General features: G+C 48.8%; 2 protein-coding genes and 1 long non-coding RNA gene across 9 annotated transcripts; 2 read left to right on the top strand and 1 right to left on the bottom strand.

The window, feature by feature from the left end:
• LOC139419748 (uncharacterized) lies at positions 1–285 on the top strand. The gene is made up of 2 exons (XR_011635435.1): positions 1–99; positions 226–285. It is a non-coding gene; the product is annotated as an uncharacterized lncRNA (long non-coding RNA).
• A 139-nt stretch (positions 286–424) lies between these two features.
• On the bottom strand, positions 425–12,435 carry LOC139419749 (ubiquitin-conjugating enzyme E2 K-like). 4 transcript variants are annotated; one of them, XM_071169741.1, is made up of 9 exons: positions 12,287–12,433; positions 11,881–12,048; positions 10,148–10,241; positions 9,845–9,903; positions 7,888–7,970; positions 6,324–6,368; positions 5,752–5,851; positions 2,060–2,188; positions 425–556 (listed from the first exon to the last, which is right to left on the bottom strand). In XM_071169741.1, exons 2-9 carry the CDS (start codon positions 11,941–11,943, stop codon positions 482–484), a joined length of 648 nt encoding a protein of 215 aa, XP_071025842.1. In that variant the 5' UTR covers positions 11,944–12,048; positions 12,287–12,433; the 3' UTR covers positions 425–481. The 4 variants fall into 4 exon arrangements, with proteins under 4 accessions (XP_071025842.1, XP_071025844.1, XP_071025843.1 ...); XM_071169743.1 differs by lacking the exon at positions 2,060–2,188 and having other exon boundaries at positions 12,287–12,435; XM_071169742.1 differs by lacking the exon at positions 6,324–6,368 and having other exon boundaries at positions 12,287–12,422.
• Positions 12,436–13,764: 1,329 nt separating this feature from the next.
• On the top strand, positions 13,765–26,582 carry LOC139419750 (small integral membrane protein 14-like). Of its 4 annotated transcripts, none has more exons than XR_011635436.1 (6): positions 13,765–14,045; positions 19,638–19,721; positions 23,804–23,852; positions 24,021–24,182; positions 26,121–26,191; positions 26,251–26,582. XR_011635436.1 is itself a non-coding variant. In XM_071169747.1 (6 exons), the coding sequence occupies exons 2-5, from the start codon at positions 19,647–19,649 to the stop codon at positions 26,157–26,159; spliced, it is 321 nt and encodes a 106-aa protein (XP_071025848.1). In that variant the 5' UTR covers positions 13,765–14,045; positions 19,638–19,646; the 3' UTR covers positions 26,160–26,191; positions 26,251–26,580. The 4 variants fall into 4 exon arrangements, 3 of the variants coding, with proteins under 3 accessions (XP_071025848.1, XP_071025849.1, XP_071025847.1); XM_071169747.1 differs by having other exon boundaries at positions 24,021–24,178; positions 26,251–26,580; XM_071169748.1 differs by lacking the exon at positions 26,251–26,582 and having other exon boundaries at positions 26,121–26,231.
• The last annotated feature ends 268 nt before the right edge of the window (positions 26,583–26,850 follow it).

Raw genomic sequence — 26,850 nt, forward strand, 5'->3', positions numbered from 1 at the left:
TATCCAGGAAGTATTCCGCTGTGTATTTGTTAAGAACTAATATTTATTTACAGATAAATCCTCGTCCTCCCGTCTCTCTCCGCCAGTTGGCTCCACCAGGTGAGGTTTATTTACAGATAAATCCTCGTCCTCCCGTCTCTCTCCGCCAGTTGGCTCCACCAGGTGAGGTTTATTTACAGATAAATCCTCGTCCTCCCGTCTCTCTCCGCCAGTTGGCTCCACCAGGTGACAGTGGTTCAATGTCGGGCTTCTTAAAAGACGGAAAGTAAGAGTTCATCAAGCGAAGAACCAAAAAGAAAGGGATTGGTGGTGGTGGTGGGGGGGGGGGGGGGGGGGTGATGTTTGGGCTGAAAGGATACCAGGAAGTGACTTGGACGGGGAGGGCAGGGCTGGAAACTCTAGGACATCAACCCCAGTCAAGGCATCGGAGGGCACCATAAGGAGATGGGAGATGAGGTCAGAGGGGGTTTCTTGCCGGGTCTCAGTTGTTAAGGAGTAGTTCTGTTGCCGTCTCCACCTCCCAGGATTTAGAAGACAAGGCAGCGATTACAGCGTTCTGTCAGGAGACAGAGAGAGAGACATCACACAGCATTCTGTCAGGAGACAGAGAGAGAGACATCACACAGCATTCTGTCAGGAGAGAGAGAGACATCACACAGCATTCTGTCAGGAGAGAGAGAGAGAGAGAGAGACACACCACACAGCATTCTGTCAGGAGAGAGAGAGAGACACCACACAGCATTATGTCAGGAGACAGAGAGAGAGAGAGAGAGACATCACACAGCATTCTGTCAGGAGACAGAGAGAGAGAGACATCACACAGCATTCTGTCAGGAGACAGAGAGAGAGAGACACACCACACAGCATTATGTCAGGAGAGAGAGAGAGAGAGAGAGAGAGAGAGAGAGAGAGAGACATCACACAGCTGTCTGTCAGGAGAGAGAGACACATCACAGAATTCTGTCAGGAGAGAGAGAGAGAGAGAGACACACCACACAGCATTCTGTCAGGAGACAGAGAGAGACATCACACAGCATTCTGTCAGGAGAGAGAGAGAGAGAGACATCACACAGCGTTCTGTCAGGAGACAGAGAGAGAGAGAGACACACATCACAGCATTCTGTCAGGAGACAGAGAGAGAGAGACACACATCACAGCATTCTGTCAGGAGACAGAGAGAGAGAGACACCACACAGCGTTCTGTCAGGAGACAGAGAGAGAGAGAGACACACATCACAGCATTCTGTCAGGAGACAGAGAGAGAGAGACACACATCACAGCATTCTGTCAGGAGACAGAGAGAGAGAGACACCACACAGCATTCTGTCAGGAGACAGAGAGAGAGAGAGAGACACCACACAGCATTCTGTCAGGAGGGAGAGAGAGAGACATCACACAGCATTCTGTCAGGAGAGAGAGAGAGACACCACACAGCATTCTGTCAGGAGAGAGAGAGACACCACACAGCATTATGTCAGGAGACAGAGAGACACCACACAGCATTCTGTCAGGAGAGAGAGAGAGAGAGACACCACACAGCATTCTGTCAGGAGAGAGAGAGACCACACAGCATTCTGTCAGGAGAGAGAGAGAGACATCACACAGCGTTCTGTCAGGAGACAGAGAGAGAGAGACACCACACAGCATTCTGTCAGGAGAGAGAGAGAGAGAGACACCACACAGCATTCTGTCAGGAGAGAGAGAGACCACACAGCATTCTGTCAGGAGAGAGAGAGACCACACAGCGTTCTGTCAGGAGAGAGAGAGAGAGAGAGAGAGACATCACACAGCATTCTGTCAGGAGAGAGAGAGAGACACCACACAGCGTTCTGTCAGGAGAGAGAGAGAGAGAGAGACATCACACAGCATTCTGTCAGGAGAGAGAGAGACATCACACAGCGTTCTGTCAGGAGAGAGAGAGAGAGAGAGACATCACACAGCATTCTGTCAGGAGAGAGAGAGAGAGAGAGACATCACACAGCATTCTGTCAGGAGAGAGAGAGAGAGACACCACACAGCATTCTGTCAGGAGAGAGAGACCACACAGCTGTCTGCCTACCTTTTCGAAGCCCATGGCAGTGAGTTTGTCTATCTTCCGTGTGTATTCTGGACCGGGAACAGGGGCTCCACCGTAGTAATGGGCCCATAACCTGGCTGTCTGCGTAAACATCTCTGGGTTCTGCTTATACTGGGAGAGAAGAAACCCATTTACAGAACGACGTCAGGGAAGAGAAACCCGTTTACAGAACGACGTGGAGGAGGAGAAACCCATTTACAGAACGACGTGGAGGAGGAGAAACCCATTTACAGAACGACGTGGAGGAGGAGAAACCCATTTACAGAACGACGTGGAAGAGGAGAAACCCATTTACAGAACGACGTGGAGGAGGAGAAACCCATTTACAGAACGACGTGGAGGAGGAGAAACCCATTTACAGAACGACGTGGAGGAGGAGAAACCCATTTACAGAACGACGTGGAGGAGGAGAAACCCATTTACAGAACGACGTGGAGGAGGAGAAACCCATTTACAGAACGACGTGGAGGAGGAGAAACCCATTTACAGAACGACGTGGAGGAGGAGAAACCCATTTACAGAACGACGTGGAGGAGGAGAAACCCATTTACAGAACGACGTGGAGGAGGAGAAACCCATTTACAGAACGACGTCAGGGAGGAACCCATTTACAGAACGACGTGGAGGAGGAGAAACCCATTTACAGAACGACGTGGAGGAGGAGAAACCCATTTACAGAACGACGTCAGGGAGGAGAAACCCATTTACAGAACGACGTCAGGGAGGAGAAACCCATTTACAGAACGACGTCAGGGAGGAGAAACCCATTTACAGAACGACGTCAGGGAGGAGAAACCCATTTACAGAACGACGTGGAGGAGGAGAAACCCATTTACAGAACGACGTGGAGGAGGAGAAACCCATTTACAGAACGACGTCAGGGAGGAGAAACCCATTTACAGAACGACGTCAGGGAGGAGAAACCCATTTACAGAACGACGTGGAGGAGGAGAAACCCATTTACAGAACGACGTCAGGGAGGAACCCGTTTACAGAACGACGTGGAGGAGGAGAAACCCATTTACAGAACGACGTGGAGGAGGAGAAACCCATTTACAGAACGACGTGGAGGAGGAGAAACCCATTTACAGAACGACGTGGAGGAGGAGAAACCCATTTACAGAACGACGTGGAGGAAGAGAAACCCATTTACAGAACGACGTCAGGGAGGAGAAACCCATTTACAGAACGACGTCAGGGAGGAGAAACCCATTTACAGAACGACGTCAGGGAGGAGAAACCCATTTACAGAACGACGTCAGAGAGAGAGGAGGAACACTGACAGATTCATACCGGTACCTGATTGGAGAGGAGGAACACTGACAGATTCACACCGGTACCTGATTGGAGAGGAGGAACACTGACAGACAGATTCACACCGGTATCTGATTGGAGAGGAGGAACACTGACAGATTCACACCGGTACCTGATTGGAGAGGAGGAACACTGACTGACAGATTCACACCGGTATCTGATTGGAGAGGAGGAACACTGACAGATTCACACCGGTACCTGATTGGAGAGGAGGAACACTGACTGACAGATTCACACCGGTATCTGATTGGAGAGGAGGAACACTGACAGATTCACACCGGTACCTGATTGGAGAGGAGGAACACTGACTGACAGATTCACACCGGTATCTGATTGGAGAGGAGGAACACTGACAGATTCATACCGGTACCTGATTGGAGAGGAGGAACACTGACAGATTCACACCGGTACCTGGTTGGAGAGGAGGAACACTGACAGACAGATTCATACCGGTACCTGATTGGAGAGGAGGAACACTGACAGACAGATTCACACCGGTACCTGATTGGAGAGGAGGAACACTGACTGACAGATTCACACCGGTACCTGATTGGAGAGGAGGAACACTGACAGACAGATTCATACCGGTACCTGATTGGAGAGGAGGAACACTGACAGACAGATTCACACCGGTACCTGGTTGGAGAGAAGGAACACTGACAGACAGATTCACACCGGTACCTGATTGGAGAGGAGGAACACTGACAGATTCACACCGGTACCTGATTGGAGAGGAGGAACACTGACAGATTCACACCGGTACCTGATTGGAGAGGAGGAACACTGACAGACAGATTCATACCGGTACCTGATTGGAGAGGAGGAACACTGACAGATTCACACCGGTACCTGATTGGAGAGGAGGAACACTGACAGACAGATTCATACCGGTACCTGGTTGGAGAGGAGGAACACTGACAGACAGATTCACACCGGTACCTGATTGGAGAGGAGGAACACTGACAGATTCACACCGGTACCTGATTGGAGAGGAGGAACACTGACTGACAGATTCACACCGGTGCCTGATTGGAGAGGAGGAACACTGACAGACAGATTCACACCGGTATCTGATTGGAGAGGAGGAACACTGACAGATTCACACCGGTACCTGATTGGAGAGGAGGAACACTGACTGACAGATTCACACCGGTACCTGATTGGAGAGGAGGAACACTGACAGACAGATTCATACCGGTACCTGATTGGAGAGGAGGAACACTGACAGACAGATTCACACCGGTACCTGGTTGGAGAGGAGGAACACTGACAGATTCACACCGGTACCTGATTGGAGAGGAGGAACACTGACAGACAGATTCACACCGGTACCTGATTGGAGAGGAGGAACACTGACAGATTCACACCGGTACCTGATTGGAGAGGAGGAACACTGACAGACAGATTCATACCGGTACCTGATTGGAGAGGAGGAACACTGACAGATTCATACCGGTACCTGGTTGGAGAGGAGGAACACTGACAGATTCATACCGGTACCTGATTGGAGAGGAGGAACACTGACAGATTCACACCGGTACCTGATTGGAGAGGAGGAACACTGACAGATTCACACCGGTACCTGGTTGGAGAGGAGGAACACTGACAGACAGATTCACACCGGTACCTGGTTGGAGAGGAGGAACACTGACTGACAGATTCACACCGGTACCTGATTGGAGAGGAGGAACACTGACAGACTCATACCGGTACCTGATTGGAGAGGAGGAACACTGACAGACAGATTCACACCGGTACCTGGTTGGAGAGGAGGAACACTGACAGACAGATTCACACCGGTACCTGGTTGGAGAGGAGGAACACTGACAGATTCACACCGGTACCTGATTGGAGAGGAGGAACACTGACAGACAGATTCACACCGGTACCTGATTGGAGAGGAGGAACACTGACAGATTCACACCGGTACCTGATTGGAGAGGAGGAACACTGACAGACAGATTCATACCGGTACCTGATTGGAGAGGAGGAACACTGACAGATTCATACCGGTACCTGGTTGGAGAGGAGGAACACTGACAGATTCATACCGGTACCTGATTGGAGAGGAGGAACACTGACAGATTCACACCGGTACCTGATTGGAGAGGAGGAACACTGACAGATTCACACCGGTACCTGGTTGGAGAGGAGGAACACTGACAGACAGATTCACACCGGTACCTGGTTGGAGAGGAGGAACACTGACTGACAGATTCACACCGGTACCTGATTGGAGAGGAGGAACACTGACAGACTCATACCGGTACCTGATTGGAGAGGAGGAACACTGACAGACAGATTCACACCGGTACCTGGTTGGAGAGGAGGAACACTGACAGACAGATTCACACCGGTACCTGATTGGCCACTACTGCATCCTGGGGGTCGTCTGGTTCAGCTGCAGCCAGAAGAGCCTGGAGGGACAACAGTACTGTCCTCAGAGTCATCGCTGCTGCCCTGGGAGACAGGAAGAGGAGGGGTTAGAGAGAGGAGGTGCTGCCCTGGGAGACGGAGAGAGGAGGGGTTAGAGAGAGGAGGGGTTAGAGAGAGGAGGGGTTAGAGAGAGGAGGTGCTGCCCTGGGGGATGGAGAGAGGAGGGGTTAGAGAGAGGAGGGGTTAGAGAGAGGAGGGGTTAGAGAGAGGAGGTGCTGCCCTGGGGGACGGAGATAGGAGGGGTTAGAGAGAGGAGGGGTTAGAGAGAGGAGGTGTTAGAGAGAGGAGTTGTAGGGAGAGAGGAGGGGTTAGAGAGAGGAGGGGTTAGAGAGAGGAGGTGCTGCCCTGGGGGACGGAGAGAGGAGGGGTTAGAGAGAGGAGGTGCTGCCCTGGGGGACGGCAGTAGGGAGAGAGGAGGGGTTATAGAGAGGAGGAGTTGTAGGGAGAGAGGAGGGGTTATAGGGAGAGGGGAGGAACATAACTATGTGTGACTCACCACGGGTCTTTGAGGATGTCCAGACAGATGGCTCCTGTTACTGAGCTGATGTTGGGAGAGAGGAGGAGTTGTAGGGAGAGAGGAGGGGTTGTAGGGAGAGAGGAGGGGTTGTAGGGAGAGAGGAGGAGTTGTAGGGAGAGAGGAGGGGTTGTAGGGAGAGAGGAGGGGTTGTAGGGAGAGAGGAGGAGTTGTAGGGAGAGAGGAGGAGTTGTAGGGAGAGAGGAGGGGTTGTAGGGAGAGAGGAGGGGTTGTAGGGAGAGAGGAGGGGTTATAGGGAGAGAGGAGGGGTTATAGGGAGAGGGGAGGGGTTGTAGGGAGAGAGGAGGGGTTGTAGGGAGAGAGGAGGGGTTATAGGGAGAGAGGAGGGGTTGTAGGGAGAGAGGAGGGGTTGTAGGGAGAGGGGAGGGGTTGTAGGGAGAGAGGAGGGGTTGTAGGGAGAGAGGAGGGGTTGTAGGGAGAGAGGAGGGGTTATAGGGAGAGAGGAGGGGTTATAGGGAGAGGGGAGGGGTTATAGGGAGAGAGGAGAGGTTGTAGGGAGAGGGGAGGGGTTGTAGGGAGAGGGGAGGGGTTGTAGGGAGAGGGGAGGGGTTGTAGGGAGAGAGGAGGGGTTGTAGGGAGAGAGGAGGGGTTATAGGGAGAGAGGAGGGGTTATAGGGAGAGAGGAGGGGTTATAGGGAGAGAGGAGGGGTTATAGGGAGAGAGGAGGAGTTATAGGGAGAGAGGAGGAGTTGTAGGGAGAGAGGAGGGGTTGTAGGGAGAGAGGAGGGGTTATAGGGAGAGAGGAGGGGTTATAGGGAGAGGGGAGGGGTTATAGGGAGAGGGGAGGGGTTGTAGGGAGAGAGGAGGGGTTGTAGGGAGAGAGGAGGGGTTATAGGGAGAGGGGAGGGGTTGTAGGGAGAGAGGAGGGGTTATAGGGAGAGGGGAGGGGTTATAGGGAGAGGGGAGGGGTTATAGGGAGAGGGGAGGGGTTATAGGGAGAGAGGAGGAGTTGTAGGGAGAGAGGAGGGGTTGTAGGGAGAGAGGAGGGGTTGTAGGGAGAGAGGAGGGGTTATAGGGAGAGGGGAGGGGTTATAGGGAGAGGGGAGGGGTTGTAGGGAGAGAGGAGGGTTTGTAGGGAGAGAGGAGGGGTTATAGGGAGAGGGGAGGGGTTGTAGGGAGAGAGGAGGGGTTATAGGGAGAGGGGAGGGGTTATAGGGAGAGGGGAGGGGTTGTAGGGAGAGGGGAGGGGTTATAGGGAGAGGGGAGGAACATAACTATGTGTGACTCACCACTGGTCTTTGAGGATGTCCAGACAGATGGCTCCTGTTACTGAGCTGATGTTGGGAGAGAGGAGGAGTTGTAGGGAGAGGGGAGGGGTTATAGGGAGAGGGGAGGGGCGTAACTATGTGTGACTCACCACTGGTCTTTGAGGATGTCCAGACAGATGGCTCCTGTTACTGAGCTGATGTTGGGAGAGAGGAGGAGTTGTAGGGAGAGAGGAGGGGTTATAGGGAGAGAGGAGGGGTTGTAGGGAGAGAGGAGGGGTTATAGGGAGAGGGGAGGGGCGTAACTATGTGTGACTCACCACTGGTCTTTGAGGATGTCCAGACAGATGGCTCCTGTTACTGAGCTGATGTTGGGGTGCCAGATCTTAGTGATGAACCTCACCTGGGGAGAGAGAGAGGTGTTAAACACGAGATAGTAGTGTACCATCATAGTGACTCTTAAAGGGATGTGTTTCTTACCTTGGGAGGGTTATTAAAGGGATGTGTTTCTTACCTTGGGAGGGTTATTAAAGGGATGTGTTTCCTACCTTGGGACTCTTAAAGGGATGTGTTTCTTACCTTGGGAGGGTTATTAAAGGGATGTGTTTCTTACCTTGGGAGGGTTATTAAAGGGATGTGTTCTTACCTTGGGAGGGTTATTAAAGGGATGTGTTTCTTACCTTGGGACTCTTAAAGGGATGTGTTTCTTACCTTGGGAGGGTTATTAAAGGGATGTGTTTCTTACCTTGGGAGGGTTATTAAAGGGATGTGTTTCTTACCTTGGGAGGGTTATTAAAGGGATGTGTTTCTTACCTTGGGAGGGTTATTAAAGGGATGTGTTTCTTACCTTGGGAGGGTTATTAAAGGGGTGTGTTTCTTACCTTGGGAGGGTTATTAAAGGGATGTGTTTCTTATCTTGGGAGGGTTATTAAAGGGATGTGTTTCTTACCTTGGGAGGGTTATTAAAGGGATGTGTTTCTTATCTTGGGAGGATTAAAGGGATGTGTTTCTTACCTTGGGAGGGTTATTAAAGGGATGTGTTTCTTACCTTGGGAGGGTTAAAGGGATGTGTTTCTTACCTTGGGAGGATTATTAAAGGGATGTGTTTCCTACCTTGGGACTCTTATTAAAGGGATGTGTTTCTTACCTTGGGAGGGTTATTAAAGGGATGTGTTTCTTACCTTGGGAGGATTATTAAAGGGATGTGTTTCTTACCTTGGGACTCTTATTAAAGGGATGTGTTTCTTACCTTGGGAGGATTATTAAAGGGATGTGTTTCTTACCTTGGGAGGGTTATTAAAGGGATGTGTTTCCTACCTTGGGACTCTTATTAAAGGGATGTGTTTCTTACCTTGGGAGGGTTATTAAAGGGATGTGTTTCTTACCTTGGGAGGATTATTAAAGGGATGTGTTTCTTACCTTGGGAGGGTTATTAAAGGGATGTGTTTCTTACCTTGGGAGGGTTATTAAAGGGATGTGTTTCTTACCTTGGGAGGGTTAAAGGGATGTGTTTCTTACCTTGGGAGGGTTATTAAAGGGATGTGTTTCCTACCTCGGGAGGATTAAAGGGATGTGTTTCTTACCTTGGGAGGGTTATTAAAGGGATGTGTTTCTTACCTTGGGAGGGTTAAAGGGATGTGTTCTTACCTTGGGAGGGTTATTAAAGGGATGTGTTTCTTACCTTGGGAGGGTTATTAAAGGGATGTGTTTCCTACCTCGGGAGGGTTAAAGGGATGTGTTTCTTACCTTGGGAGGGTTATTAAAGGGATGTGTTTCTTACCTTGGGAGGGTTATTAAAGGGATGTGTTTCTTATCTTGGGAGGATTAAAGGGATGTGTTTCTTACCTTGGGAGGGTTATTAAAGGGATGTGTTTCTTACCTTGGGAGGGTTATTAAAGGGATGTGTTTCTTATCTTGGGAGGATTAAAGGGATGTGTTTCTTACCTTGGGAGGGTTATTAAAGGGATGTGTTTCTTACCTTGGGAGGGTTATTAAAGGGATGTGTTTCTTACCTTGGGAGGATTATTAAAGGGATGTGTTTCCTACCTTGGGACTCTTATTAAAGGGATGTGTTTCTTATCTTGGGAGGGTTATTAAAGGGATGTGTTTCCTACCTCGGGAGGATTAAAGGGATGTGTTTCTTACCTTGGGAGGGTTATTAAAGGGATGTGTTTCTTACCTTGGGAGGGTTAAAGGGATGTGTTCTTACCTTGGGAGGGTTATTAAAGGGATGTGTTTCTTACCTTGGGAGGGTTATTAAAGGGATGTGTTTCCTACCTTGGGAGGGTTAAAGGGATACGTTTCTGGGATTTTGATTTCCAGTTGAAATCTGCCACCTTAGAAAGGAGAAAAAACAGTGCATATATGATCTGTATTGGTATGTGTGTGAGTGAGCAGGTGTGTGAGTGAGCAGGTGTGTGTGTGAGCAGGTGTGTGTGTGACCAGGTGTGTGTGAGTGAGCAGGTGTGTGTGTGTGTGTGTGTGTGAGCAGATGTTTGTGTGAGCAGATGTGTGTGTGTGTGTGAGTGAGCAGGTGTGTGTGTGTGTGAGTGAGCAGGTGTGTGTGTGTGTGTGTGTCACCTTCGTACGGCGTGTCTGGTGGTCCTGCGATCTCTCCTCGCAACTCTGTGAAGTTTTCATCTACCAGATCCACCTTGATCTGGTTTTTACTCGTCTGTCAGAGAGAGAGAGATGGAGGGAGAGGGATGAGGAGAGAGGGATGGAGAGAGAGGGAGGGAAGAGGGATGGAGAGAGAGAGGGAGGGAAGAGGGATGGAGAGAGGGATGGAGGGAGAGAGAGGGAGGGAAGAGGGATGGAGAGAGAGGGAGGGAAGAGGGATGGAGAGAGAGAGAGGGAGGGAAGAGGGATGAGGGAGAGAGAGGGATGAGGAGAGAGGGAAAGATGAGGAGAGAGGGAGGGAGAGGGAGGAAGGGAGGAGGGGAGGGATGAAGAGAGAGGGATGAAGAGGGAGGGATGAAGCGAGGAGGGGAGGGATGAAGAGAGAGGGATGGAGAGAAATGAAGAGGGAGAAGAGAAAGGGAGAGGGATGAAGAGAAAGGGAGAGGGATGAAGGGAGGAGGGGAGGGATGAAGAGAAAGGGAGAGGGATGAAGAGGGATGAAGCGAGGAGGGGAGGGATGAAGGGAGGAGGGCAGGGATGAAGAGAAAGGGAGAGGGATGAAAGGAAATGAAGAGGGGGGAGAGTGAGGGAGAGGGATGAAGAGAAAGGGAGAGGGGTGAAGAGAAAGGGAGAGGGGTGAAGAGAAAGGGAGAGGGGTGAAGAGAAAGGGAGAGGGGTGAAGAGAAAGGAAGAGGGGTGAAGAGAAAGGTAGAGGGGTGAAGAGAAAGGTAGAGGGGTGAAGAGAAAGGGAGAGGGGTGAAGAGAAAGGTAGAGGGGTGAAGAGAAAGGGAGAGGGGTGAAGAGAAAGGTAGAGGGGGGAGAGTGAGGGAGAGGGATGAAGAGGGATTTAGAGAGATTGTGGTTTCGTAGGACCCTTCTCCATTGACAGTCTGTCCATCAGACCCCATCAACACAGTTATAGCAGTAGCCCACTGTCTGCCCCAATACTTCCCTTGTTCTTATTGAAATAGGACATGGGAGATCCACATTTTCATTTAGCAAGCTAAACAACTAAACAGTCTCTCATGATGTGCTATATTGAAGAACTGACAACAGTCTAGCTATCTAGCTACAGGGTCCAAAACTTCCTAAATAAATAATGTTTTCATAGCAAAGCCACTGGCTTATTACATAGTGAGAGGGGTGCACCAAGGCAGCTGTCAAACTAGCAGGCTAGCTAACAAGCTAGCTACCCTGTATTAGCTACCTAGCAACACAAGTTTCTCCCTTCAGGTAGTTAGCTAATGTCAGCTACAAAAACGTCAACACAGGGAGGAAAAAAACAAACTATTTTTTAGCATCTTGACAACTATTTGGGCTGACACTCGACATTTTGGCGTTAGAGGCTTTTGTTTTTTGTTTGTATGGGGTTTTGTCTTGTTATCTGTCCCAGGCCTGTCCCCTTGGGCTAACATCCGCGATATTTCCTGATCTGTGTCGCCGACACCCTTTCACTTCGCACCGGGCATGTTGTCGCACAATCACCGATAAAGTTGCCCTCGATAGGGCCTCGCTTGTTTTCCGCTGCAGCAGAAACGCAGATTGGATAACACGCAAGCTGACATTTTCCTTTGCATGACAACTTGCAAAAAATAAACAACTACAGTTTTAATTTATCCTGGTTTATAATTTTTTTTAAAACGATTTGCCATAAGTAACCGTAAATAGTCATAAGGATATTTTTTTTATCAAACCTCTTCGCTTTTGAGAACTTCTTTGAACTCCCGTTTGATCCTCTGGACCGCTATATTCGCCATGGCTCTGCCGTCGCCCTCCGTCCAGTAGCGGGATGTTTCACCTGGTCGGGCCTCGGTCCACTCCCGTTGCTGTGTGGATATCTTCTGTTAGACTCTCCAATCCTCCTCCTCTCTCTTTCTCTATACCTCAATATCTTTCTCTCTATCACTGTCTATCTCTCTCTCTTTCTCTCTACCTCTCTATCCCTCCCTTTCTCTCTATCACTGTCTATCTCTCTCTCTTTCTCTCTACCTCTATAATCTCTACCTCTCTCTCTATCTCTCTACCTCTATATCTCTACCTCTCTCTCTATCTCTCTACCTCTCTATCTCTCCCTTTCTCTCTATCACTGTCTATCTCTACCTCTCTCTCTTTCTCTCTACCTCTATATCTCTACCTCTCTCTCTATCTCTCTACCTCTATATCTCTACCTCTCTCTCTATCTCTCTACCTCTCTATCTCTCCCTTTCTCTCTATCACTGTCTATCTCTACCTCTCTCTCTTTCTCTCTACCTCTCTCTTTCTCTATCTATCTACCCCTCTCTCTCTCTCTCTCTCTCCTCAGTTTCGTTCACTCTCCTTCTTTCTTTCCCCTCTTCCAAAACACAGCACTCCTTTCTTGAAAATGCGTGCAGCACAGTCTTGTCAGTAACTGAGTCTGGAAATATGAACACAGTTTTGTTTTTTTTTGCCACAGAACTAACGTTACTAGAAAATGTGTATGTCTGTGAAAGGTTGGTTTTGTGGAAATAGCTAGAAAGAGGAACATTGTTGTTGTTGTTGTTGTTGTTGTTGTTGTCAAGCACTGCTGTATTCCTCTGTTTAGAGTCATGTGATATGATGGGATGGTGTGAATACATCACTTTCTCATCATATGTAACTGTAAATACCACTATTCATATGTAACTTTAATATGACTAGGAAGGTTATATGTGTCAAACCACAACTGATACATTGTAGCTGCACACAGTTTAGGAAATTCTCTCTCTGACACACAACACAGTACATTGTCACTGATTCTCACTCTCTGTCTGTGTGTCTTTGCTACCAGTGTCCTGTATAATAGATTGCCTATTGGTCGAGGGTAAAATCACCGTGGAGTTGACATCTCCAGCATCTTCTCTGTTGTTATGATCTGCTGAACAGGGACAGGCCTGTGTGACACATTTTTTCCAGACATCTCTGTCCATTTTCCGTCAACACGGACGGACTCTATTCAGAGAAAATACAGAGTTATTATTTTTTTTAATCATTCACTTGAACATGAAGGTCACATGAACAGACTTTTCTGGGGGCATTTTGGGGAAAGAGATGACACAAGAGTTACTGAGTTAATCAGCAGATATTGATTTAGTTGTACACCTAACATGTATTAGGTTGTTCTTCATAATATACTCTATCTGTCACCGGAGTGATTGATTGACCATGTATGGTTTGTTTACTTTCCGTACGTCATCGCATCTTAACTCGCTCTTGACTTTGATTGGCTGAAATGATATCCCGCTGGATATCTAAACCAATCGGATGTCTGAGACAGTTGAAACGCTGAGTTGGAGAAAAAAAAAACGAAAGTTTCCACGTTACCACAGTCACAAAGTCGTAATTGCTAACCTTATGCATAACCTTAAATAGCATTTTGGTATAATTTATTGCCATACATCTTTACAATATAGCCAGTGTGGTTAAGATTTAAAATACAATTGAAAAAATAAATTGTAGAAATAGGCGCTATTTTTGACTTTATGGCTGTGGTAACTAGTGACGAGCAAAAACACGAGTTCCCTGTCTACTTGCAGATCTCGCGTGATGTCCGTGACGTGGCTGTCGCGTACTGTATCAAAAGCTTGGGTGTTATCATTAGTTCCCCGTTTTGCAACTAAAACCACCGTTTCTATTGGACAGTATCGGGTAGGTCCCCTCCCGTTTCGTTTGCCTCCGTTTATGGAACGCGTTGCAACAGAATTGGCATAATGAATGAGCCCCTGGAAATCTTCTACTGTACAGATGAAAACAGTTTGGCCAGCTGTGGCTTTCTGATAACGTGTCTACAGTCGGGAACGATAACAACAAGAAACATACATTCCCTGGACTCTAAAAGCTGCGTCTGGATCAGTGTGTTCAGGTAAGTGTCGTCTCTCTGTCCCTTCAATAACACAGCAAAACGCAAATGCACTGGCAGCGCTGGGTAAAAGTACTGAATCTACAGGGTAGGGAGCGTAAACGCATCCACACGTAACGAATGAAGTTTTGAATATAACATGCATCAAACAGCTCCAATGCGAAGTTGCACCTCCATTTGGCTAGACGGCACCAACAGATCTGGGTCCAGGCTAGACGGCACCAACAGATCTGGGTCCAGGCTAGACGGCACCAACAGATCTGGGTCCAGGCTAGACGGCGCCAACAGATCTGGGTCCAGGCTAGACGGCACCAACAGATCTGGGTCCAGGCTAGACGGCGCCAACAGATCTGGGTCCAGGCTAGACGGCACCAACAGATCTGGGTCCAGGCTAGACGGCGCCAACAGATCTGGGTCCAGGCTAGACGGCACCAACAGATCTGGGTCCAGGCTAGACGGCACCAACAGATCTGGGTCCAGGCTAGACGGCACCAACATATCTGGGTCCAGGCTAGACGGCACCAACAGATCTGGGTCCAGGCTAGACGGCGCCAACAGATCTGGGTCCAGGCTAGACGGCACCAACAGATCTGGGTCCAGGCTAGACGGCGCCAACAGATCTGGGTCCAGGCTAGATGGCACCAACAGATCTGGGTCCAGGCTAGACGGCGCCAACAGATCTGGGTCCAGGCTAGACGGCACCGACAGATCTGGGTCCAGGCTAGACGGCACCGACAGATCTGGGTCCAGGCTAGACGGCACCAACAGATCTGGGTCCAGGCTAGACGGCACCAACAGATCTGGGTCCAGGCTAGACGGCACCAACAGATCTGGGTCCAGGCTAGACGGCACCAACAGATCTGGGTCCAGGCTAGACGGCACCAACAGATCTGGGATATCTGGGTCCAGGCTAGACGGCACCAACAGATCTGGGTCCAGGCTAGACGGCACCAACAGATCTGGGTCCAGGCTAGACGGCACCAACAGAAGTTGCACCTATATTTTTCGAGTTTTTACATAAAACGGATCAGAGAACCGAAGTCATGCCGGAAAAGGAAAATTGCGGTGTGACTTAATATGGAGGACCCGACAAGTCAGCCTCTTCCCTGTAAATGTCATGTAAAACTCCCGACAAAAAAATTACTTCACTTCAAATTATCCGCAGTCATGACTTCTGGTTTCAATTACATTTATCAGCCAACTTACAAAGCAAATTACTTTTGTGAATGTATAGGTACAAAATAAGTTTGCCATCTTGCTAGCCAACTATAGCCTACTAATGTTAGCCTTTTACTAACTGTTAGTGCTGCGTGAACCAGTTGCTATCGTCGCTTAGCTTCCAGCTACATTAAAGGAAACAAACGTTTTGAAATACATAACGCCCCATCTAACCACTTATCAAATAATGTTGCCGGTATATGCGGTTATCTTAGGCCACGTTTTTTTCACTCGTTAATGACAAAGTTTGTTTTCGTTTTTATTATAGTTCCATAATATAAGACAGGAGGACTTTGTCAGCCTAGCTGCTAACTAGTTACAGCTGGGGCGGCAGGGTAGCCTAGTGGTTAGAGAGTTGGACTAGTAACTGAAGAAGCAAGTTCAAACCCCCGAGCTGACAAGGTACAAATCTGTCGTTCTGAACAAGGCAGTTAACCCACTGTTCCTAGGCCGCCATTGAAAATAAGAATTTGTTCTTAACTGACTTGCCTAGTTAGATAAAGTTTAAAAAAAAAATAACAATATTGAACTGAAGAGGCTGCTTCAATGTTCTGTTAAAAGGGTGATGTGGCTCTGGAAGCCTAAACCAGCTCCCATCTAGACATTCATCGTTTCTCTATTGCTCTACGGTTCTAGAACTTTTTTTTACTTTCACATCAAAATAATTTCACAAATGCAACATTTTAAAAAAAAACAGTATTTTTTTAAATTAAATGTTTGTGGCCGTTTGTCTTCAGTTGACACACAGGTGTTCAGAGACTCAGATAATTCATCAGGTCGTCCACTCTGTCTTCTGTTGACACACAGGTGTTCAGAGACTCAGATAATTCATCAGGTCGTCCACAGGTGTTCAGAGACTCAGATAATTCATCAGGTCGTCCACTCTGTCTTCAGTTGACACACAGGTGTTCAGAGACTCAGATAATTCATCAGGTCGTCCACTCTGTCTTCTGTTGACACACAGGTGTTCAGAGACTCAGATAATTAATCAGGTCGTCCACAGGTGTTCAGAGACTCAGATAATTCATCAGGTCGTCCACTCTGTCTTCAGTTGACACACAGGTGTTCAGAGACTCAGATAATTCATCAGGTCGTCCACAGGTGTTCAGAGACTCAGATAATTCATCAGGTCGTCCACAGGTGTTCAGAGACTCAGATAATTCATCAGGTCGTCCACAGGTGTTCAGAGACTCAGATAATTCATCAGGTCGTCCACAGGTGTTCAGAGACTCAGATAATTCATCAGGTCGTCCACTCTGTCTTCTGTTGACACACAGGTGTTCAGAGACTCAGATAATTCATCAGGTCGTCCACAGGTGTTCAGAGACTCAGATAATTCATCAGGTCGTCCACTCTGTCTTCAGTTGACACACAGGTGTTCAGAGACTCAGATAATTCATCAGGTCGTTCAGAGGTGTTCAGAGACTCAGATAATTCATCAGGTCGTCCACAGGTGTTCAGAGACTCAGATAATTCATCAGGTCGTCCACTCTGTCTTCAGTTGACACACAGGTGTTCAGAGACTCAGGTAATTCATCAGGTCGTCCACAGGTGTTCAGAGACTCAGATAATTCATCAGGTCGTCCACAGGTGTTCAGAGACTCAGATAATTCATCAGGTCGTCCACAGGTGTTCAGAGACTCAGATAATTCATCAGGTCGTCCACAGGTGTTCAGAGACTCAGATAATTCATCAGGTCGTCCACAGGTGTTCAGAGACTCAGATAATTCATCAGGTCGTCCACTCTGTCTTCTGTTGACACACAGGTGTTCAGAGACTCAGATAATTCATCAGGTCGTCCACAGGTGTTCAGAGACTCAGATAATTCATCAGGTCGTCCACTCTGTCTTCCGTCTGTTTTCTCTTAATAACAAGCGCTGTGACATGGAAATACGGTCGTGTGGGAACTCTAACCCTATAATGTAGCCTTTTAAAATATATATTTTTATTATTTCTAGCCGATATGAAAGATAAGGTCCTTATGCTTTCAAAACCGAAGAGCAAGCGATGCCAGTTAATGTTCAGACCGAGAGGCGGGTCTCTTAACAAACCCCGCCCCCACAGAAGATGCTTTCGTCCAATGACTCGTATGTAATGGAACTGAAAATCATGATCAAGGGCTACAGTGACGTTAGCTAACAGGCTAAGCATCTAACATTTTGCTAACAGGCTAAGCATCTAACATTTTGCTAACAGGCTAAGCATCTAACATTTTGCTAACAGGCTAAGCATCTAACATTTGCTAACAGGCCTAGCATCTAACATTTGCTAACAGGCTAAGCATCTAACATTTTGCTAACAGGCTAAGCATCTAACATTTGCTAACAGGCTTAGCATCTAACATTTGCTAAGCATCTAACATTTGCTAACAGGCTAAGTATCTAACATTTGCTAAGTATCTAACATTTGCTAAGCATCTAACATTTGCTAACAGGCTAAGCATCTACCATTTGCTAAGTATCTAACATTTGCTAAGCATCTAACATTTGCTAACAGGCTTAGCATCTAACATTTGCTAACAGGCTTAGCATCTAACATTTGCTAACAGGCTTAGCATCTAACATTTGCTAACAGGCTTAGCATCTAACATTTGCTAACAGGCTTAGCATCAAACATTTGCTAAGCATCTAACATTTTGCTAACAGGCTTAGCATCTAACATTTGCTAAGCATCTAACATTTGCTAACAGGCTAAGCATCTAACATTTGCTAACAGGCTACGTATCTAACATTTTGCTAACAGGCTAAGCATCTAACATTTGCTAACAGGCTAAGCGTCTAACATTTTGCTAACAGGCTAAGCATCTAACATTTTGCTAACAGGCTAAGCATCTAACATTTTGCTAACAGGCTAAGCATCTAACATTTTGCTAACAGGCTAAGCATCTAACATTTGCTAACAGGCTAAGCATCTAACATTTTGCTAACAGGCCTAGCATCTAACATTTGCTAACAGGCTAAGCATCTAACATTTTGCTAACAGGCTAAGCATCAAACATTTGCTAACAGGCCTAGCATCTAACATTTTGCTAACAGGCTAAGCATCTAACATTTTGCTAACAGGCTAAGCGTCTAACATTTTGCTAACAGGCTAAGCATCAAACATTAGCTAACAGGCTAAGCATCTAACATTTTGCCAACAGGCTAAGCATCTAACATTTTGCTAACAGGCTAAGCATCTAACATTTTGCTAACAGGCTAAGCGTCTAACATTTTGCTAACAGGCTAAGCATCAAACATTTGCTAACAGGCTAAGCATCTAACATTTTGCTAACAGGCATTTTGCGTTTTGTTTCCCCATCAGAGACATTCTGTAATTTAACCTTTCTACCTCGCCCCTCCCCTACATGGCCCCTCCCCCTACATGGCCCCTCCCCTACATGGCCCCTCCCCTACATGGCCACTACTCATTAGATTGGTCTCTGTTTTGTTTCTAGGGTGGTAACTAGCTAGGTAGGTAACTATGTACTGATCATTCAGCACCAGTAAAAGGTTCCAGGATCTGTTTTGTTTTACCTGTGAAACCATTTCCTCATTGCTTGTTGTTTGGCCTAAATGAAATGAGAACCACAGTCAGCGACTGTGTAAATAAGTTACACAACGGCCAAGGAAACGTTTATTTTTTACCTTTATCTAACTAGGCAAGTCAGTTAAGAACAAATTCTAGGAACAGTGGGGTTAACTGCCTGTTCAGGGGCAGAACGACAGATTTGTTCCTTGTCAGCTCGGGGGTTTGAACTTGCAACCTTCCGGTTACTAGTCCGACGCTCTAACCACTAGGCTACCCTGCCGCCCCATCTGTAGCCTCTCTGAGCTACTGCACCTGCCAAGAGGTCCGGGCATTTTATGGCACAGGTAGCCAGTGGGCCTGGTCAAAAGTAGGAGGGGGGGGGGGCATCTGGTAGCCAGTGGGCCTGGTCAAAAGTAGGAGGGGGGGGGCATCTGGTAGCCAGTGGGCCTGGTCAAAAGTAGGAGGGGGGGGCATCTGGTGGCCACTGGGCCTGGTCAAAAGTAGGGGGGGGGCATCTGGTAGCCAGTGGGCCTGGTCAAAAGTAGGAGGGGGGGGGGCATCTGGTAGCCAGTGGGCCTGGTCAAATGTAGGAGGGGGGGGGGCATCTGGTGGCCACTGGGCCTGGTCAAAAGTAGGGGGGGCATCTGGGATGTCAATATGATCTCCTCTCTGGGGGGGGGGGCATCTGGGATGTCAACGATGTCTCCTCTCATCCCAGGTGTTTGTGTGTGTGTGGTCTCATCCCAGGTGTGTGTGTGTGGTCTCATCCCAGGTGTGTGTGTGTGTGGTCTCATCCCAGGTGTGTGTGTGTGTGGTCTCATCCCAGGTGTGTGTGTGGTCTCATCCCAGGTGTGTGTGTTTTGTCAGGTGATCGTAATGGCGGAGGGAGGCTTTGACCCCTGTGAGTGCATCTGCACCCAGGAGCACGCCATGAGACGACTCATCAACCTGGTAAGAGTGTGTGTGTGTGTGTCTGTCTGTGTGTGTGTGTGTGTGTGTGTGTGTGTGTCTGTGTGTGATGGAGAGAGATTCCTGTGAAACTGTGTCTTCATTTACCCCAATCCACGTCATCATTCAATCTGACTAAAACTGACGGCAGGATGCAGCATGACCCTGATGGGGGGGGGGGGGGGGGGGGCACTTGTTCCCTTCCCTCAGTACATTAGATATAGTTTGCTCATGCCTCGACCAACCCAGTCTTTTTTTAAATTTGAGAGAGATTTGTACATCGTTAATGTATACAGACATAATATGACATTTGTCTTTACTGTTTTGAAACCTCTGTATGTGTAATGTTTACTGTTCATTTTTATTGTTTATTTCACTTTTGTTTATTATCTACCTCACTTACTTTGGCAATGTGAACACATGTTTCCCATGTCAATAATGCCCTTAAATTGAAGAGAGAGAGATATTTATGCTTATTTATTTTATCTTGTGTCCTTTAACCATTTGTACATTGTTAAAACACTGTATATATATATAATATGACATTTGTAATGTCTTTACTGTTTTGAAACCTCTGTATGTGTAATGTTTACTGTTAATTTTTGTTGTTTTTCACTTTATATATTCACTTTGTATGTTGTCTACCTCACTTGCTTTGGCAATGTTAACACATGTTTCCCATGCCAATAAAGCCCTTGAATTGAATTGAATTGAATTGAGAGAGAGAGAGAGAGAGAGAGAGACAGAGAGAGACAGAGAGACAGAGGGAGAGAGAGAGAGACAGAGGGAGAGAGAGAGAGAGAAAGGCGAGAGACACAAGGAGAGAAGGAGGGAAGGGAAAAGTGTGTGGGACTGTGGAGGCTCTGAGCCAGCAGCATATCCTGGTTCCTGCTGTCTGTCTCTCTGTGTTTGTCTTGAGGACTGACAGACAGACACACACGCGGTTACGCGCACAGATAGACACACACACACACACACACACACACACACACACACACACACACACACACACACACACATAGATGGTGTCTCTCTCTCTTTCTGTGCTTCAAGGTAGTGATTAGAATGTTGCAACAATGGAATGCTGGGAGGTGGGAGTATAAATCTGTTTTAGAATGCACTCCAGTCAACCAGGCCATCTCATTGGTCCCTGTGTACAGGTGTGTCTATGTGGCCAGCTGTCATTGGTCCAGCACAACCATGAGAGTTTCGTCATTTGCCTACAGACAGAGCGGGACCTGAACCACAGCTTAGTCCTTAACTTCCTGGGAGTTGTCCAATATCTTATTTTAATGAACATACAGAGATTTCTAAGTATATATAGATACAGATTTATGTTGAGTTATAAATGAACATGTACACTAACGTTCAGAAGTGTTTGGGTCACTTAGAAATATCCTTGTTTTTGAAAGAAAAGCAACATTTTTTTTGTCAATTTTTAAATGACATCAAATTGATCTGAAATACAGTGTAGACATTGTTAATGTTGTAAATGACTATTGTAGCTGGAAACGGCTGATTTCTAATGGAATATCTACATAGGTGTACAGAGGCCCATTATCAGCAACCATCACTCCTGTGTTCCAATGGTACGTTGTGTTAGCTAATCCAAATTTATCATTTTAAAAGTCTAATGGATCATTAGAAAACCCTTTTGCAATTATGTTAGCACAGCTGAAAACTGTTGTACTGATTTGAAGAAGCAATAAAACTGGCCTTATTTAGACCAGTTGAGTATCTGGAGTATCAGCATTTGTGGGTTCGATTACAGACTTAAAATGGCCAGAAACAAAGACCTTTCTTCTGAAACTCGTCAGTTTATTCTTGTACTGAGAAATTAAGGCTATACCACGTGAGAACTTGTCAGGAAACTGGAGATCTCGTACAACGCTGTGTACTACTCCCTTCAGAGAACAGCGCAAACTGGCTCTAACCAGAATAGAAAGAGGAGTGGGAGGCCCCGGTGCACAACTGAGCAAGAGGACAAGTACATTAGAGTGTCTAGTTTGAGAAACAGACGCCTCACAAGTCCTCAACTGGCAGCTTCATTAAATAGTACCCACAAAACACCAGTCTCAACGTCAACAGTGAAGAGGCGACTCCGGGATGCTGGCCTTCTAGGCAGAGTTCCTCTGTCCAGTCTCAACGTCAACAGTGAAGAGGCGACTCCGGGATGCTGGCCTTCTAGGCAGAGTTCCTCTGTCCAGTCTCAACGTCAACAGTGAAGAGGCGACTCCGGGATGCTGGCCTTCTAGGCAGAGTGCCTCTGTCCAGTCTCAACGTCAACAGTGAAGAGGTGATTCCGGGATGCTGGCCTTCAAGGCAGAGTTCCTATGTCCATTCTCAACGTCAACAGTGAAGAGGTGACTCTGGGATGCTGGCCTTCTAGGCAGAGTTCCTCTATCCAGTCTCAATGTCAACAGTGAAGAGGCGACTCCGGGATATTGGCCTTCTAGGCAGAGTTCCTCTGTCCAGTCTCAACGTCAACAGTGAAGAGGCCACTCCAGTATAATGGCCTTCTAGGCAGAGGTCCTCTGTCCAGTCTCAACGTCAACAGTGAAGAGGCGACTCCGGGATGCTGGCCTTCTAGGCAGAGTTCCTCTGTCCAGTCTCAACGTCAACAGTGAAGAGGCGACTCCGGGATGCTGGCCTTCTAGGCAGAGTTTCTCTGTCCAGTCTCAACGTCAACAGTGAAGAGGCGACTCCGGGATGCTGGCCTTCTAGGCAGAGTTCCTCTGTCCAGTCTCAACGTCAACAGTGAAGAGGCGACTCCGGGATGCTGGCCTTCTAGGCAGAGTTCCTCTGTCCAGTCTCAACGTCAACAGTGAAGAGGAGACTCCGGGATGCTGGCCTTCTAGGCAGAGTTCCTCTGTCCAGTCTCAACGTCAACAGTGAAGAGGCGACTCCGGGATGCTGGCCTTCTAGGCAGAGTTCCTCTGTCCAGTCTCAACGTCAACAGTGAAGAGGAGACTCCGGGATGCTGGCCTTCTAGGCAGAGTTCCTCTGTCCAGTCAAAACGTCAACAGTGAAGAGGCGACTCCGGGATGCTGGCCTTCTAGGCAGAGTTCCTCTGTCCAGTCTCAACGTCAACAGTGAAGAGGTGACTCCGGATGCTGGCCTTCAAGGCAGAGTTCCTCTGTCCAGTCTCAACGTCAACAGTGAAGAGGAGACTCCGGGATGCTGGCCTTCTAGGCAGAGTTCCTCTGTCCAGTCTCAACGTCAACAGTGAAGAGGAGACTCCGGGATGCTGGCCTTCTAGGCAGAGTTCCTCTGTCCAGTCTCAACGTCAACAGTGAAGAGGAGACTCCGGGATGCTGACCTTCTAGGCAGAGTTCCTCTGTCCAGTCTCAACGTCAACAGTGATGAGGCGACTCCGGGATGCTGTCCTTCTAGGCAGAGTTCCTCTGTCCAGTGTCCGTGTTCTTTTCCCATCTTAATCTTTTATTTTTATTGGCCAGTCTGAGATATGGCTTTTTATTTGAAACTCTGTCTAGAAGGCCAAGCATCCCGGAGGTCTAGTTTTGTGTTCGTTGAAGAGGGCGAGAGCTGCCAGACGACTTCCATTATCTCATAGGAATTGAATGATTCATTGAAAACCACAAGATCTGTCTCTCTGCCTGTCTCTCTGCCCGCCTGTCTGTCTGTCTCTCTGCCTGTCTGTCTGTCTGCCTGCCTGCCTGCCTGTCTGTCTCTCCGCCTGTCTGCCTCTCTCTGTCTGTCTCTCTGCCTGTCTGTCAGCCTGTCTGTCTCTCTGCCCACCTGTCTGCCTGTCTCTCTGCCTGTCTGCCTCTCTCTGTCTGTCTCTCTGCCCGCCTGTCTGTCTGTCTCTCTGCCTGTCTGCCTCTCTCTGTCTGTCTCTCTGCCCGCCTGCCTGTCTGCCTCTCTCTGTCTGTCTCTCTTCCTGTCTGTCAGCCTGTCTGTCTCTCTGTCTGTCTGTCCTACTCTCTGCCTGTCTGCCTCTCTGTCTGCCTGCCTGTCTCTGTCTGCTTGTCTGGTCTAATAAGGACAGAACCAACACGATCTGTAAACTCTCTCTCTCCCCCCCCCCCCCCCCCCCCCCTCTCTCTCTCTCCTGTGTCCACCAGCTACGTCAGTCTCAGTCCTACTGTACAGAGACAGAGTGTCCTCAGGACTGTATGTATTCTTCATATCACCACACCCTGACCCACATTTAAGCCTCGTGCTGATCTAAACAACACTTCCATTGGAGATACACACTTTGTTTTTCAGTGTGTGTGTTGGTTGATACACCATCCAGCCAAGTGGTTATTAACGGGACTGTCTTTCCCTGTGTCCCTCCAGTACCAGGACCCAGTGGCTCAGTAGGAGGTGGAGACCTGACTGTCCCCGTGGTTCTGATGGGCTGGATGGTTCTGGTTCTGCTCCTCTTCCTCCTCAGACCCAACAGCCTCAGAGGATCCCCAGCACCGCCTGCCGGCAAACCTACTGGACCTCACAGTGTAGGTATGGAGGGAGGAGGGAACCTACTGGACCTCACAGTGTAGGTATGGAGGGAGGAGGGAACCTACTGGACCTCACACCTATTGGACTTCACAGTGTAGGTATGGAGGGAGTAGGAGGGAACCTACTGGACCTCACAGTGTAGGTATGGAGGGAGGAGGAGGGAACCTACTGGACCTCACAGTGTAGGTATGGAGGGAGGAGGAGGGATAGAGGGAACCTATTGGACCCCACAGTGTAGGTATGGAGGGAGGAGGAGGGATAGAGGGAACCTACTGGACCTCACAGTGTAGGTATGGAGGGAGGAGGAGGGAACCTATTGGACCTCACAGTGTAGGTATGGAGGGAGGAGGAGGGAACCTACTGGACCTCACAGTGTAGATATGGAGGGAGGAGGAGGGATAGAGGGAACCTACTGGACCTCACAGTGTAGGTATGGAGGGAACCTACTGGACCTCACAGTGTAGGTATGGAGGGAGGAGGAGGGATAGAGGGAACCTATTGGACCTCACAGTGTAGGTATGGAGGGAACCTACTGGACCTCACAGTGTAGGTATGGAGGGAGGAGGGATAGAGGGAACCTACTGGACCTCACAGTGTAGGTATGGAGGGAACCTACTGGACCTCACAGTGTAGGTATGGAGGGAGGAGGAGGGATAGAGGGAACCTATTGGACCTCACAGTGTAGGTATGGAGGGAACCTACTGGACCTCACAGTGTAGGTATGGAGGGAGGAGGGATAGAGGGAACCTACTGGACCTCACAGTGTAGGTATGGAGGGAGGAGGGATAGATGGAACCTATTGGACCTCACAACGTACGTATAGAGGGAGGAGGAGGGATAGAGGGGGGTGGATGGAGGAGAGGGGGGTGGGTGGGTGGAGAAGAGGAGGGTGGATGGAGAGGAGGAGGGTGGATGGAGAGGAGGAGGGTGGATGAAGAAGAGGAGGGTGGATGGAGGAGAAGAGGAGGGTGGATGGAGAAGAGGAGGGTGGATGGAGAAGAGGAGGGTGGATGGAGAAGAGGGGGGATGGAGGAGAGGAGGGTGGATGGAGAAGAGGAGGGTGGATGGAGAGGAGGAGGGTGGATGGAGAGGAGGAGGGTGGATGGAGAAGAGGAGGGTGGATGCAGAGGAGGAGGGTGGATGGAGGAGAGGAGGGTGGATGGAGAGGAGGAGGGTGGATGAAGAGGAGGAGGGTGGATGAAGAAGAGGAGGGTGGATGGAGAAGAGGAGGGTGGATGGAGAAGAGGAGGGTGGATGGAGAGGAGGAGGGTGGATGTAGACGAGGAGGGTGGATGGAGAGGAGGAGGGTGGATGGAGCAGAGGAGGGTGGATGGAGGAGAGGAGGGTGAATGGAGAGGAGGAGGGTGGATGGAGAAGAGGAGGGTGGATGGAGAGGAGGAGGGTGGATGAAGAAGAGGAGGGTGGATGGAGAAGAGGAGGGTGGATGGAGAGGAGGAGGGTGGATGAAGAAGAAGAGGGTGGATGGAGAAGACGAGGGGGTGGATGGAGAAGACGAAGGTGAATGAAGGGGGGGTGGATGGAGGAGACGAGGGTGGATGAAGGGGGGGTGGATGGAGGAGACGAGGGTGGATGAAGGGGGGGTGGATGGAGAGGAGGAGGGTGGATGGAGAGGAGGAGGGTGGATGAAGAAGAGGATGGTGGATGGAGAAGAGGAGGGTGGATGGAGAGGAGGAGGGTGGATGAAGAAGAAGAGGGTGGATGGAGAAGACGAGGGTGGATGGAGAAGACGAGGGTGGATGGAGAAGAGAAGGGTGGATGGAGGAGAAGAGGGTGGATGGAGAGGAGGAGGGTGGATGGAGAAGAGGAGGGTGGATGGAGAAGAGAAGGGTGGATGGAGGAGAAGAGGGTGGATGAAGGGATGGTTTTGATATTGTTGTATGTATTTGTTTATTGACCGTTGTTCCTCCTGTTTAACAGAGTCGTGACCAGGATCCCCCAGCTCCACCAGTGGACTAGCAGCAGAACCAGACGGAACAGAACCGGAGAGAACCAGACGTTCTACTGGACAACCCAACATCTCCACCAGACTGGACAACCCAACATCTCCACCAGACGTTCTACTGGACAACCCAACATCTCCACCAGACGTTCTGCCCGTTCTACGTTGGTACCCCGGAACCCAACAGCTTACTGCGACCTCCGACCCCTGTACATCACAATGCATTTCCTGTTTAGTGCACTACTTTAGACCAGAGCCCTATGGGGTAGTGCACTACTTTAGACCAGAGCTCTATGGGGTAGCGCACTACTTTAGACCAGAGCCCTATGGGGTAGTGCACTACTTTAGACCAGAGCCCTATGGGGTAGTGCACTACTTTAGACCAGAGCTCTATGGGGTAGCGCACTACTTTAGACCAGAGCCCTATGGGGTAGTGCACTATATAGGTCAGGGTTGGGGGGGGGGGGGGGGGGGGGGTGATCCACAACAAAGATCTGACATCATCAGGCGGGGCCACAGTTGATCACGGGTCTGTGTACCCACGTCTATAAGTAGCTAACATAAGAGAGAAACTGCTGATGTACAGAACCACATTTAAAAATTCCACTTTGTGTGTTTTACTAATCTAACTCAGAGGGGAATGTAGGGACTGGATCGGCTTTGTAACTAATCTAACTCAGAGGGGAATGTAGAGACTGGATCGGCCTT

Source organism: Oncorhynchus clarkii, chromosome 10, assembly GCF_045791955.1.
Source record: "Oncorhynchus clarkii lewisi isolate Uvic-CL-2024 chromosome 10, UVic_Ocla_1.0, whole genome shotgun sequence".
NCBI classification, from domain to species: domain Eukaryota; kingdom Metazoa; phylum Chordata; class Actinopteri; order Salmoniformes; family Salmonidae; genus Oncorhynchus; species Oncorhynchus clarkii.

Excerpts from the sequence above, each read along its gene's own strand:
- LOC139419749 (XM_071169741.1), bottom strand. The coding sequence starts at position 11,943 with ATGGCGAATATAGCGGTCCAGAGGATCAAACGGGAGTTCAAAGAAGTT. Across the intron at positions 6,369-7,887 it reads GACATCCTCAAAGACCAGTG|CTCAGTAACAGGAGCCATCT; the intron begins GTGAGTCACACA and ends TCCCAACATCAG. Across the intron at positions 557-2,059 it reads CTGCCATGGGCTTCGAAAAG|AACGCTGTAATCGCTGCCTT; the intron begins GTAGGCAGACAG and ends GTCTCCTGACAG.
- LOC139419750 (XM_071169747.1), top strand. The coding sequence starts at position 19,647 with ATGGCGGAGGGAGGCTTTGACCCCTGTGAGTGCATCTGCACCCAGGAG. Across the intron at positions 19,722-23,803 it reads TGAGACGACTCATCAACCTG|CTACGTCAGTCTCAGTCCTA; the intron begins GTAAGAGTGTGT and ends TGTGTCCACCAG. Across the intron at positions 23,853-24,020 it reads GACAGAGTGTCCTCAGGACT|TACCAGGACCCAGTGGCTCA; the intron begins GTATGTATTCTT and ends GTGTCCCTCCAG.